This window comes from Solea senegalensis, linkage group LG7 (assembly GCF_019176455.1).
Source record: "Solea senegalensis isolate Sse05_10M linkage group LG7, IFAPA_SoseM_1, whole genome shotgun sequence".
Lineage (NCBI taxonomy): Eukaryota > Metazoa > Chordata > Actinopteri > Pleuronectiformes > Soleidae > Solea > Solea senegalensis.
In genome coordinates, this window is record NC_058027.1 from 2,935,723 (window position 1) to 2,951,214 (window position 15,492).

The window sequence follows — 15,492 nt, forward strand, 5'->3', positions numbered from 1 at the left end:
GGAGTATCTGGATGTAGACCTGTCTCACCTCCTCAGCTCATCATCATCATCCCACTACTACCGCTGTAGTTTCCTTTATATGTAAAGAGTCTGTTTCTATTCTTGTTTCATCCGCTGCCATGCTCGCAATCATAAACAGCCAATTAAGAGAATACGAGCGTCTAAAGTCATTTCTGCCGAGATCATCTCAGCGCAATTACACAACGTCTCTTCGCCACGATTTGGTGAACTGCAAAAGTCGTGGAGGAGCGAGTTCCCTCAACTCCCAGACACACAAAGTTTGAGCGAGAGCTCACGGCTGTCTGTGAGAGGGAGAGTGACGGAAGTCGATCTGTGACGGAGGGCGACGGCAGATGCTCGGGTAAGAGTTGTCGTCAGCAGTCGCGGGGGCCCTTATGGGAGAGAGCCAGGTACGGGGCTTTGATTGGGCCGACTGTGGCTGTGCTGTAGCTTTGATTAGCGTCTCCATGAAAATGTATGCCCCGTGCTCAAAGAAAACTGGGGGAGTAACTACCTGTCAGGAAATTCACAAACAAGGCTACTTAGACTACAGGGAACTGTATATTTTAAAGTCTAATCCTCCCCACCATTTCGTTTCATTTCAATACGGGGGGGCTCGTGAAATCCCTGCTGGCGCCTGCCCCACTGCACCCAAGCAAAAGGTCCCCAGATAAAGGAAAGGCCCCTTTCCAACTTCCCCCAAAAAAGGGGAGAAGGTGCTCTCTCAACCAAACAACAAAGGCTCTCCGCCAGATGCTGTGAATACCAAAAAAGTCCCTGCAACACAAACACGAAATATATAAATTAATCAGAGTGCAGGTAAATAAATAAATAATGTATATGAGGAGCTAATTAAATGTGTTTATTCCTGTTATCATATGCTGCCCTCATTTCCACCACTTGAAGTCATGAATCATTAAGTGGCTGCTAAATTGGTCTCCGGGGCCGTCCTAGTGGCAGGGGGCGGTCAGATCCTGTCTGGCAGAAGGCAGGTGTGCCGCGGACGGACGGATGGCCTGTGCTCCCGCGCTGCTCGGACAGCAGCGGCTGACAAAAGGGAAGCAGGCGTCACGCTGGGAGGTGAGTGGCCAGAGGAGAGCCTGTAGCCGAGCAGCTGACAGGAGCGCGCGTCACCAAGGCCAGCTTTGCTTTGATTAATGAGGGCGTTTGAAAGACAATTAGTGGGAGCAGATTTGCCTTCAACTACCTTATCAATCAGAACTCTTTTAATTCAATGTGCAGCACCCTCTGCACCAAAATGAGTGTGTAAGCATTGTGCAAAGGGGCAGGGATCGCCTGCCAGTCAACAGGAGCTGAGGGAGGAGGAGGAGGAGGAGGGCCAGTCCATAAAATCAAACACATTTTCTCCAAGGACTTTTGAGACTTAGAGATAAATAGTTTTCACAACAATTCCTCATAAACTAACCTTCATGTGTGCTCATACTATTCACATAAAGAGATTTTTTATATATATATATATATATATATATATATATATAAACATCCAGTGTATTTGAAATTAAAATTGAATAATATAATGAATGTGTGTAATCCTTTCTAAATAAATGGTTTTTGTAGCCTTGTAAGCCTTTTATGTGTACTTTCGGCAAAGGCCTTGGTTTTTGGAGGTCACCATCATGTTTCAGCGACAGCCCAAAACAAACCAGAATTAACAAAAAAACAATATTATCTCAGGTAAATCTCACCATTAGACGTCACAAATACCTACAAACTGGACCTTGAATTACGTTTATTTCCTGTATAATATATGGGTTTTCATGTCGGCATGTACTGCTGCTTGTCTTGTGTAGAACACACTTGAAAAAGACATTTTTAATCTCAATGTGTGTGTTTTTTTCCGATGTAAAATAAAAATATCAATACCAATTTATTCCCTGAAATAAAATTCTACAAAAGCCTGAATTCAATTCAATAGCCGCCCTTGTTATCGCTACTTATTTACACTATGGTGCACTAAATCCACTGTCCACCATTTTATGTGTCTGCATAAATGTATCCACTTTGCAGTATAATGCTCTCAGCAATTCAAATTAAACAATAAAAGTGGCGTCGATAGCATGCAGGCTTCTTTCTGCTAACAACCCACCTCTTAATGCAATAAAGGCCATTTTATAGAGTCAGAAATGACCATGGAGTGTATCCACGTCTGTCTACAGTGATGTTAAATATGATGATCCGAGGTTAGTGCATCACTGGCACTTTAAAGAGCGTCACTGCTCCAGGTCCACGGCTCAGGAAGGGCTCGCATGTAGCCGCATTAATCACGGTGGGTGTTTCAGGTGTAAGACCTGAGATCCATCTCCCGTAAGTCAGGTTTGCTGTTACAATGGAGGATTTGTCAGGTTTAATCGAGCTAAGGCCGTAGTCCGACTAAGACAGGCCATCCGAGTACACAAAATTTGTTTTTTGGACACGTATGTGTGAGTCCGCCTCCGTAGGTGGTGCTATATGTCTCTATTAGCTAGTGTATATTGAATCCATTTCCTGCGTGCAGCGATGGACCGAAATTGATGGTGCTCTTGTGGTTGCTGTGTTGTTGTCACCCTGCACACAGGAAGTGATTTGCTCTATGTCGAGACAGACGGAGGCAACAGCAACATTGCGCGAGTAAAGTGACCGCTCAGCAGTTTGAGGTGATGAACACCTCGTGTCTCCCTCCTCAAGGTGGGCGGGGTCAACTTTGTCTCACACGACACACACACACAAACGAACGAGTAGTTATTTTTCAATGATCTGAGTCATTAGAATCAGATCATTAAAACGATTTGTTCAGTACTTCCTCCATGACACAGTCACTGGACTGAAAGAGGTCGTGATGCGGCTCCTCGCTCGCGATCGCAGGCTAAATACACCAGAATATTGAGATTTTAGACATTTCCTTTGCTAAATGTTGGAGATAAATGCGGGTTTTCAGGATTTTTAAGTCATTTTACCAGGTGCTAATGCTAATGGGAAAGCAAAATAGCCGTGCCGTGCCGTGGCGTGCCGTGGCGACTTGCAGCATACATAATGTTCTCAAATATCAAACATAGGCAGAGAAATAACATCTTCTGAAGTTACACAGTGCAGCTTTAAAGCAAGGCTCTTACATTACAGAATATGCAGAATATACAGCGGCCCAAATGGACAAAACATCACAAGCAAAGGAAGAACAGCTCTGCTCACATGAAGCCGATGCATGGACCAACAAAGAAGATGAGGGGAAGTGAGGGAGTGGAGAGAGTCTTAAGATCCTTAGACCACCATAGTTTCCTGACGAATCCTTTGTTGCACTTTGCAGTTATCACCATTTGTACACACTGGACTTTTAATATCCAATAATTCCGATACTTTGAATAGGGTCAGGGTTTCGTGCATGTGCTAAAACAGCTTGTTACTTGACACGGAAGGGGAAAGACTTCTGCCGCTAATAGCCGAGCAACAATATTGTAGCGAGGCGTGAAAAACCAACACCAACTGTTAGTAGATTCTGACGAATGGCCTCAACCAGGTTTCTCTGCTTTTACAATTACAAGTGCCAAGACTTTCCTAAACAACAACGTATTGATCTGTCACATACACTGGTCCAGACAATCTAACACAAAAACCTTTGAAAAACTCCCCACTTTCTTCACCGCACATTTTACTAGTTTCTGACAGCTGCAACGGCCGATTTCCACGAGGTGTTTTCCAAGTTCATGACAGCTCAGGAAAGTGCTCCAGCAAACATACATATTAAAAGTTAGACGCTGCCCGCGTTTCATCTCGTTATACAGTCACCTTCTTGCACAATTACACTTGTCAATCACTTGAGCTCAAATTATTTGAACCACTGGAGAGATGATGTAGATGTGCCCGTGTGCTTAAAAGGCTGGAAGATGTATTTTCATAAATGTGGAAACAAGCCGTTGAGGAAGTGTCTATTGATCCCGCTGCCTGTAAATAAAACAGGGGCGATGGGCAAAGAGAAACAAAACAACTCTAGCGGAGAAAACATGGAGAGGGGGGAAAAAATCAATAGGTTCCCTCACTGGTGGGTCCTCTGTGGTCGGATATTCTCTGTGGGTTGGTTTGCAGGCAGTAAGGAGGAGTCAACACACAGTCGACATCCTCTTGATTTTCAATGTCTTTCATAATGGAGCTCTACAGAGAGTGCTCCTCATGTGCATTTAATACACACACAGTTATTTGGCTCTGCAGTTCATCTCATATGAATAAAAAGTAGTTAGAAAACAGTCTCGAGAGATGCTGGTTGTCAGAGTCAATGTCAAGTTGATGAAATGTTACTTGTTTGAGTATTTTTCAGGGACGGTCAAAGGTTGACGATGTATTACAGTAATTGTACGTTTAAACCCCCCCCGCAAAATAGGCTTATTTCATGTGCCGGCTGTCATCCGCAGGTCGGCTGTCACGGATCTCCATCGTTCCCGATCTTGTGTCCTTGTGTTTCGTCGTTTATGATGTTGTCAGTCCACATTGGTCTCCTCCGTCCTCTTCTACCCTTTGTCTTTCCTTCCAGTTGTAGATCGTCTCCTCTTGGCCAAAGTATGCACAGCAGTGATCTTTTTGCTTCCATCCAAACGTCTTTGTTTGTTTTGTGCTCATTTCTAACATTTTTTCCTGTATAGCCACATTTCAAAGGCGTCAAGTTTGCTTGCTTATTGCTTTTGTTAGTGTCCAAGTTTCTGTAGCTCTTCTTTTAATTTAAACCTCACACTTTTGTCACCAAGTTTATTTAGATTGACAAAATGCGGGTTATTTAACATAAACACATACAATTTATTTAGAAAATGTATAAGTTATGCTTTTCAATAATAATAAAATAAGCTGTGAACACAATACAACACTGTTGTACGAGTGGATCTGGTGTCTGTTTGTTGAGACAGCCGACGTGCAATAACGATCCTTATATGTGTCTGGCGCACGATTCCAATCCAATCCGACTTTATTTATAAAGCACTTTAAAAAAACAACAACAACAACAGCTGAAACAAAGTAGCTGTACAACAGAGATAAATAAGATAAATAACATATAAGAAATGACATCATGCATTTCATCACAATAGCACATAAGGAACATTTGTAACATCATGGCAGTGAAGAACAAACTAGATCTTTCTTCTGTAACGTGCTGCAAGTCATTTTAAATTGAAAAAGAATGGTTTTTTTGGGGAAGTGACATCATCCTGAAAGAAAAGATATTTTGGCTCCATTGCGGTTGAAACCAGGCCAGTTGTGGACACTCGGCTCTGCCCGCCTCCTCTCCTTTTTCCAGCTTAGTGGGCAATAAGGAATGCCGCTTGCCTCCCTCCTTTTCCCATTAGCTGTTTTATTTCACGGGAAATTTACTTCCTGCTCGCTGTAATTGGTATGTAGGCACCTCCTGATGTGGGCATTAGGATTTTTAATGCAATCTTTTACACAGGTGAGAATGTGCATACATTACCCTTTCACATGCACATTATTTGATTGTCATTCACAATTATTTACCCTCGCACCGTGTAGTACAAAGTCAGAAGATTGTGGCTAATGTTATTAGTTAAAATATAAGTCATCGTGACATTGTTTCCTCATCCGTGCGCCACTTTGGAAGAAGGCTTAAAAGTTTTAATAGGATTTTGGCTTTTATGGTGTAGAATGGAATCAAATCCACTAAAAAAAAACACATGTTTCACTGTGTTTTTGACATGTCAGCATTAGCAGTGCAATAAGTGCACATTATTATTATTATTATTATAATAACCATAATGTTGCATTACTGCCTCTTCCCTGCACTTTCCTCTCTTTTCTTTTGTCCCTGCAGACTTGGTTCCTGTGGTGACACTGAGGCAACGACCACGCGGCCACACAGACCGTGTTTTCTAAGAATATTCTTCCATGTAGCAAGAATAAAAAAAGAGTTAATCTTACCTCCTGGTAATTATCTCCACCCTTGCTCTTTTAATTCATAGCATTTAGAATGGTTTGGTGGCTGCAAATTGGTCGCCAATTGTGTGTTTGGAATTCAAGGCACATGCGGTGTTGAATGGCGAAATTGCAGCAAGTCTTTCTCCAGCAGAGGCCAGAACTGGGCGCCATAATGATATTCATTTTCAAACAGGAGAACATTCTAATGGGCAATTAAGATGATCAAGCCTGCCAAGATACACGTGAAGAACGCGGTCCTGGTGCCAGTGATTACACATCCTCCGCCCCTGCACTCTTTCCTGCACTGGCCCCAGCTTTGTCTCGTACGTGTACACGAGCAGCCGGGAAGAGAAAGAGGGGGGGAAAAGGCTCCAAAAGCACAATATAATTGAACTTTCCACATTATTTCTCACTAATATGTGCTGCCACTTGGTCTCATTAGTGGAATGATGTGCTCTGCCATTCTGGAATGAACTCTTTGCCCGAGTAATTAAGGCTCCTAAAGTTTCTAGTCCTTTGTTTAAAGAATTCGTCCTTGTGCTCTCCATGCCCCATCAGCTGCCTAATTAGCAGGGCCTTTGTGTGATTAAAAATTCTCACAGAGATTCCGTTGGATATTTTCCTCTGTTAATGAGTGTTTGTGGACAGCTGGGAACAGGCACCGGCTCCCTCCTCGCAGGACCTCCTGCGCATTGGGCAGACCTCTGTCGGCGCCTGAGAGTGAGAGCTGTCATTTCCGTAATGGGGATGGAAACTGGTCAGAACCGTCCAAAGCCCCCCCGCAGGAATGGAAGTGCCTTGAAATATAAATGAGGATGAATATTCATATATCCCCCCACTTGGATTAAAAAAAACTGCTGAGTATTAATATACATGTGGGTCAGTCAAAGCGGCATTCAGAGCTCTGTGTGTGCTGTTTGTCTGCCCGTTAACACAGTCCTTGGATTCATTTGCTATTATCCTCAGGTTCTTTTTCTCCCTAAAGTTGGGGTCACCCTCTCCGCTGAGAATTGTGCGGTGGAGGATTTCCTTTTGTTACCGCTCTCCCACTTAGCGAGTGAGAGAGAAAGCCACGAGAGAGCAAGAAAGACATTTAATGAAGCCCACTCGGAAGTAAGGTAAGTATAGGGGTCAGATCCAAATGAAACGAAACAGGCTTGCTGTGTGTACAGCCAGAGGACAGCGGGAATCCTGAGGGAGTGAGGCAGTGACATTGGGAGGAAAAGGCCTGCAGAGAAACTAGTCCACATTGGTCTAGCTGCCTGGGACAGATGTCCTCTCCCCTCTGTCCACATCCTGTTGGACACACTTGCTCATAAGCTGAATCCTCTCCACGTGGATCATTTCTTAAATGTCCACCTCCGTGGGACGCGAACGCGATGATACCAGACGCGACATAACCCTCCGACACTTCTCAAAGACGACAATCTCGCGGAGGAATCGACACCAAACAGGGCACATTTAACTTTTAAATTAAATTCTGCTCAAGATCCTGCAAGAACAAAGAGTACTGGAGTAATTATTGACCTCATTTCAGTTTGATCTTCATAATCACTGTGAGGGAAAATTGTCCACAGTGAAGGTTAGAGAGATTAGATTGATTATCAAATAATAAATCAACCTTTGATGATTGTAGCTGCGCTTATGTGTTGACTTTTGGTGTGATTGTCATTTGCACGTTTGTTTGACCTATAGAAGAAGTCTTTTTCTCTGTTAATTCCCCTCCCCATTCATACAGGAATGACTCAAAGTTGGATCCTGTTTGGATGGAGTTAAATTTCCTGGATGCATGGAGCTCTGAGTAATTTGTTTGTTTTTAATTAAAATCTAATGTAGCACTCTTGGGCCTGGCAACTCTGCAGCTCTGCCCAGTGACTGGGGGATATTTAATAAGCTGCAGTGCTGAAAGTTGTTTCATTAGGTGTGAAAAGGGCTGATAACTCAATAGCCAACAGCCAAACATCCTCTCTGTGTCGCTTTCCTGCCTCTTTAATCTGTTTTTCATTCTGCCTGGTGTGCTGTAGCAGTACAGGGAACTTCACAAAAAGGAAAAGACATTCATCACCATCGGGCCTCCAACAAACCGGGGTGACAGAGCGAGCGAGCGAGCGAGCCAGTTTGGCTGAGAGAGAGGAGACGATCAGACTGCAGAGCACGACAGTGAGCACCTTAAGTGAACTTGAGTCCTTTCATGTATATTTATGTACGACTGTCTCGCCGTCCGCACGTTTACTTCCAGGTGTCATTAACTCCGTCAGTCGTGAGTAAATGACACAAATCTCCCCTCGTATACTTTTATTATAATTATTTTTTTTTATTATTATTTCATCCATGTATCACGATGTGCATGTATAGGTTAGTGATTTATTCACGTATGGAGATATTCATGTGGCACACTTAAGTTCTCTGTCTTTCATGATCAGCCATATTTTAAGGCAGGCTGTTTGGATTATTGCTGAATTAATATTGCATGGCTCTGGCAACAGTTGTGAGGTCACAGTGTGGCTATGACTTCACAATATGGAGGAACATGGGACTGACTGGGTCTGAAATTACACATGAAAATGTTGTTAATTCATTCATCATCTGCTGCTTGATCCTCCACACGAGGGTTGAGACTGGTGCCAATCCTGGCTGACGATAGGGCGAATATCTATATACATATGTATATGTATATATATATATATATGTATATATATATATGTATATGTATATGTATATATATATATATATATATATATATATATATATATATATATATATATATATATATATATACATATATATATATATATATGTATATATATATATATATATATATATATATATATATATATATATATATACATATATATATATATATACATATACATATATATATATACATATACATATATATATACATCTATGTATATATGTATATATGTATACACACACATACATATATGTGTATATATATACATATATAGACACATGTATGTATCTATATATACATATATATGTATGCGTATATGTATGTATGTACATATATACATATGTATGTACATATATACATACATATATGTAGCTATATATACATATATACATACATATATACACAGATAGTGTTGAGCTAAAGTTATAACTAAACATTATGAAGTTGTATAATTACAGTGTGACACTGGTTTGGTGTAAATAACACAATTATAATCAACACAATTTGTAGTGTTACATTCGTATCAATAATAGTCCATCTCCGGCTACTCTGAGGTGATGAAAGGGGACTCCCCATATAAAATTCATCTTAGGGCCCCATATATGCTTAGGCCGGTCCTGGTTGTCATCCATAATCTTGCACGACTGCCTTCTTCTGGATTAAATCATCCATTGCCTCTTTCTCTTTTCTTTCGGTCTCTTCTGGATCGTCCTCTAGCTCGTCGGTTGATAATTAGTGGTGTTTTTCTGCAACGTTGCATGACCGCCTTACTCTGTCTTTTTATTTACCCTCACAAAAAAACTTCCCAACTCTGCATGACCTGGCTTATTACTGTGATCGTGCGATGCTTTTAGTTTGCTGCATGTTTTCAAATGATAAGAAGATGTTGAAGAAGCAGACCTGAGTGTGTACAGTCGTATCACTCCTTTTTGTGAGGCACTAATCACCTGACTATTATGAAAGTAGAAATCCAAAAATGGTTATTTTCCTATTTACCTGAAAAATATGACAGGCCGAGTGTCCTCTTTTTTTTTTTCTTTTTCTTTTTAACATACTCAACAGATAATACGGTCCCTAATTTGCCGGCAGAGATCTGTGGCAGAGCTGAGTGCTCCCCCTCCCTCACTCGTCACTTCAGGGAGGACTTCTGAAGCCTTTACAGTAATAAGGCGACAAGTATGCCTTCATGTGCTCAACTACATCAAGCCCACTAATCCTTGCAGATTGAAGCCGCCCACTGATTTAAATTGCCATTATGTGTTTCATAAACGTTACACTCTGCGGTTTTATATTCAAAAAAAACCTGGAGAGGTGGAAGAGACGGTGCAAACAGTCCCTTCATTACCGTTCATCCCTTTGTAACACGGCGCTGTAGATATAAAACAGCTCTGTTCCACCCCAGATAAAAGGGCTATTTACATTCAGCGATGATGGCGATGGCTGTGGGAAGCCGGGTGTCGTTTCCAGACAACTGGCCTTTCCTCCCCCCCCAGATTTTTAAGGAGAACGCCGTTAAAGCTCCTCAGACTTTGTGACCATCACGCCTAATTGAGCAGCGACGCCGCACCTTAAATGAAACGGAGGTCCAAGAGCTGAGAGACGTGTCCTCTGCGGGATGAAATCGCCGGGTCACCACTGTACATCGCTCTGAGCCGGAGCTTTAAACGCGTAAACTGTCGGAACGCGGACTACGAGAATCATTGTAAAGCCCCGAGCGTTGTCATTCTCGCTTTTATTTAATTCCGAGTCGATCGCTGATAAATGTTATTCATTTTTAGTGAGTAAGCCAATTAAAAAGAGAGTTTTATCTAATTTGATAGTTAGACATAATTTGCATGAGTTTAGACTGAAAACACTCCGTTAATAGTGTGGTTTAATTTAATTTTCCACTTCTTTTTTTTTTTTTTTTCTGGGGCATTGGATTAAAAGGATTGAAACTTTGTCTTCCAATTGCTCAACTCTATTGGGCTATTTAATTAGCCGTCTTTGCTGCTCAGACGTGTGCATAAAGCAAAATCCCCTATCCCAGAAAATAAATGAATAATTAAAAAGAATGTATGCTTAAAGGCAATTAAATCAGCGACTGCTTAAGCAACTGCATTAGTACCACTTATCCCGGGAAAGTGACGGCGAGGAAATGTAAATGTGCACACGGTGTTACTGACTCGAGGTCTCGCAGGTGGGGAAAACAGCTCCGCGGCGAAGTTGGAGTCAGAAAAATGGAGCAAAGTGAGAGAGACGAGGAGTCTCTCTCAGTTTCTCATGAATAAGGTTCCTTATCAGCGAATGTAATGTCACCAAGTTCCCTTCATCAATTCAATAACAGTGTAAAAGTGGAGGGAAAAAAAATAGTTGGGTCATTTCTTTGTAATACACCCCTGGGCTTTTTATTATGACTTCATTTCCGTTGTAATATTGGAACGTCTCTATAATTGTAAAAAGTGTAATAGACTCTAATATAATTTCATTCTGAACCCTGAATGGTGTATGCCATCTCTGCTCAATTTGAGTAGAATAATGATTTTTAATGTCCACACATGGCTTCCTGTGACCTTATTCAATCTGTGGGCTGATCAGGAAATATATTGATTCAATTACAGTGCTGATGACAAGCGAACAAGGCAGAGGAGGGGAAAAAAGGTCAGCATATATTTGAAAATGTAAATCTTAACAATGTCTTTTGGGTTTGCTGGGGGAAAAAAAGCCATTATCAAATGCCATTTGGCTCCAGTGGCATGTAGCCCTCTGCCTTCCCCCACACCAATGGGAATAGTTAGAATATTTAGAATATCCACAGTGGCTTTTTCTCCTTTGTCAGCGAGTGAGTTATATTCCGAGCATGTGCCTCTATTTTGCTATTTGCTACGATTGTGTGGAATGTAATGGCTCACATTATTTCTTTACCATTATGTGTCCACAACCGGCCTTTTGGAAATGTCCTAATGACCTTGAGGTAATGACTTTCCAATCCCTTTGTATGTGCCACACACTTCCTCCGCCGCATAAGCCGCCCTGTAACTAAATTAGCCCGTCTGTGCTTGAACATTGAACAAAGCTCTCAAATTCATTCCTTCTCAAAATTACAGGCACACCGCGCCGCACCGGGCTCGGGCTAATTATTTGTTTGGTCATTAAAAACTCATTAAATTTAAATTGTTCATTTGCATACCACTGTGTGTTGCATCATACATTATTAATTGAAGATAAATAAATGAATTCAATTAGGGGGAAATAAGTAATGTAACATATGCACGGCGAGATCGGCACGCTTGTCTTTGTCGCGACATTGAGAAATGGCCTCGTCTCAGCGGCGTAAATGAACGTACATGGGTGAGAAAAATGTCATTTACTGTCACTGAATTTGAATAAAGTGACTTTTTGACAAATATTTAAGCAATATTTCCTTAAGCCGACTCGTTAGCTCACACCTGTGTGTGTCTTAACTCAGTCCTGGATTAATCTTCCATCTCATCGCAAACAATTACTCTGAAACCCAACTCTTGCGCCGCTGCCGTTCTTGTTGCTCTCGATGTTTCTCTTGATTCTATACGCCCACTACTCTCCTGTTCCAGGGATTGGCAAATGTTTTAAATCACTTCATTAATTAAATGGGATTGGGGAAAAGGTTCTGAGCTAATGGATTAGACTGGGGATGGCTGGTTCAGGCCTTTTACCAGAGGTCACATTTCATTTGCTGCCTATGTCAAGCAACCAGCAGCGGGGCCTCAGAGGCAATCTAATCAATGCCGGCGTGCTGTAGCCCTTGAATGAATCCATTAAAGTTATGTGGATGCGTCCTGCACAGAAAGGGGGAAAAAAGTCTCCCGATACCTCTGATAGAAATTAGCCATGAATTAGGAGAGAGGCTGGGCTCATTTTGGACGCCAGCCAGAGCAGAATTAATAGGCCATCAGAGCCTCTTGTGTGTTAAATCCCATTTGTTCACCCGTGGTTTATGAAAGCTCCTCCTCTGATGCTCCAGGCTTGGTGTGAGACCCCTGAACACCCACCGCAAAAAAACTTCACTCATTAAATAAAGTTCTGGGAGAGATGGGGCCGTGAGGGCTCCAGACTGGAGGCGGAGCGGCAGTTAAAGGCCGCCGTCGCTGGAGACGATGACGATTCTGGGGGGCCCGACGCAGCCAATGGCGTGATTGCATTTGGGGTCTGGATGGGCTTAGTCTGTGGCCGGGAATGGAGCTAAGAGGACTTTAAGCGGGGCACAACAGGGGAGGAGTCGCGCGGGCCTCTTCAGCGCCGACTTCATCTCAGCAGTCTCCATTAATCCCACAAATTGATCCGCAGTGTTTCCGTGTTTAAATGGACGAGAAGCTCTGACCAAACTTCTTTGTACGAGGGAAAGTCCTGAGGTTATGTACGGTTTTAGCAAGAAAAAAGAAGCTTCTAGTCCCTGTTTTAAAAAGTTTACTCACACTGTCCAACAACCATTTCCTTTGCTAATAACATGTTGAAGCAGTTACTCTACAGTAACTGTAATCTGGATTAAAGTGGCAGTTTCAGTTGCTGTTGTGAAATCGGTCCGTTTTTCCTCACGTTTCTGTGCTGATGAAAGTTAAATGTCTACAAATCCATCTTTAAAAGCCTTCATTCGCTCGTTGTTTACAGAGTTTTATAATATTTGATGTTGCGTCATGTGAAATAATTAGCATATAGTCAGCGCTTCAATGTTAACAAAGATTATACGTAAACACAATCCTGTAAATGGACTTTGGGAGTAAAAACCAACTGTCACTCAAACCTCGTCCACGCCGCCCACCTCTCTGTCTGGTCCGGTGTCTCTGTTCCACTATAATAAGAAATAAAATCCCGATTATGCAAAATGAGGAGCATGTAAGACTCTGCAGAGCTAATTTATCTGATAGCATCCTGATGGCGTCCCATCAATCAAACTGTGCGCCTCAGATGCAGGAGTTAAGAAAAGTTTAAGAAAAACAAACTTAAAGTGACTATAATGTCACAACTCGGCTGGTGACTCTGACTAGTGATGTGTTTTCAGTGAGTCATTAGATTTCTTCTGTACTTCCTCCATGACCCGGAGCACAGACTCCATCTGACACAGTCACTAAATACACCAGACTCCTCTGTTAAATATGGAGATTTTAGACATTTCCCTGGTAATTGTTGCAGATTAACCCAGATTTTTAGGATTGTTAAGTCTTTTTAACTCATCTACAGTTCGGCATTGTTCGGCTTGATTCTTGTGTCGGACGTCTTGCTCACGCCTCTTCCTGTGACATCACCTCAATACAAATACAAATCTTTCCCTGTATAAGCCACATTTTAAATGGTGAATAAAGTAGCTGTACCATTGTTGTCACTGAAGCCACCCAACACTATACATGCAGTACATCAGGAACAATACAATCTTGTGACAGATGAATGAATTAAAGACAATACGTAGAAAATACACTCCACGACAACAAATGGAAGAGCTGCTGGGACAAAAGAAACATCTAAAACATCCTGACAGTCAGCCTTCACCAAACAGAATTGTTTTCAGTTTAGTCTTCGTTCTCTTTTCTAGAGTCTGGGTTAGTGCCAGTGGCAGAGTTATATTTTGATTTTTCGATTCTGTTTTCAACACATGCACATGTAAAATATTCTGCTAATGTCAAAAGAGCTCCATTTCCTTGAGAAGAAAAGTCCCGACTGGGCTTCGTCATGCTCGATAACCAGATAAAGAGTTGGGTTTCTGAGTTTCTGAGAAGTCAGCAAGGACTCACGGTTACTGCTTGAAGCTGTATGATGTATGCACATGTCACCAAATGAAGTAGTCTAATTATGGCTTATTCAGGTTTTGTCCTGCCAAAAGACCAGTAACTGGCATTTCAATATTTCAATTCTTTCCTTCTTTTTAATCTTGTAAACTTTAAAGTCACAGCTTTGGAGGTTGAACGGACTCGGAGGAGGTGAACTTTTCCTCGCAGGTCTCGCCGCCTTATTTGAGTATGCAAGCAGAGCACTGACTCACCTTGACCAAAAGCAGCGATAACCTCCACACACACCGGTCCCGCCCTAAACAACCGAGGCCTCAAACTGCTGCTGCTGCTGCTGCTGCTGCACGGGGGAAGTTTGCAGGGAGGCCTCAAACCTGCTGCTGCTGCACGGGGGGAAGTTTGCATACTAAACCCACCAGAGGGCCATTAGAGCTCCACCGCGCTTTCCGCTGCGCTGATAAACAACAATTCCCAGAGTCCCTCGGTCTTCCGCTGTCCAAATTTACATGAGGTTTGGGGGCTTTTCGGCACACGTGAGCGATAGAGGTCAGGCCGGAGCGCGACACCAGGAGAATGATAACTCTGGACGGAAAATCTCGCCGCGCAAAGCAAACTTTTCAGTCGGTCGACGGCACGGACGCACACCGCGGCGCGCGCTCAGCTCGTCCGCAGACGCAGCGAGAGACGCGCCGTATGTAAATGAGATCTAAAATGGCTCTCATGCTGTGCCCTCTTCCTGCAGTGCCAGAGTCACGCATCATTGTCAGCAGCCAGCAAAACAAGATGAAATAAAATTCTAAGCCGTCCTGGCAGTCAAGGACACCATTCCCTCACCGTAATAGCCTGTATCGCCTCGCCACTCCATGTGTAGCTTTTCTTCATTGCTCTGGGCTTTTATTCCTGGCAATAAGCTCTTTATCACTCCTCAGCACAATTCATTTAAAAACCACCGTCAAGAAGCAATCAAACCTTAAGTAAGAGGATTCAAAGTCAGTGTGTTATTGTTAAGCAAAGTAGCATTACTTCATTTCCATAATGCACCCAGACAGAGATGCCACACAGGTAATCATAAAAAGAACAGTGCACAAGAAATAAACAGTTAATATTTTTGGGTTCGCCAAATTTAAATGCATTACTTTAACCCTTTGTTGT

General features: G+C 42.4%; 1 protein-coding gene across 8 annotated transcripts in view; it reads left to right on the forward strand.

The window, feature by feature from the left end:
• Positions 1-15,492, forward strand: part of LOC122772362 — a 162,237-nt gene that overhangs the window by 137,083 nt on the left and 9,662 nt on the right. The window contains exon 4 of one of the 8 annotated variants that reach the window (XM_044030362.1): positions 5,804-6,018. The exons of 6 other annotated variants lie outside the window; for them this stretch is intronic. In XM_044030362.1, coding sequence (XP_043886297.1) covers positions 5,804-5,821 — 18 coding nt within the window. In that variant the 3' untranslated portion in view covers positions 5,822-6,018. Of the gene's footprint in view, positions 1-5,803; positions 6,019-7,254; positions 8,068-15,492 lie in introns of those variants that run through there. One more of the 8 variants, XR_006360768.1, reaches the window with a different exon arrangement.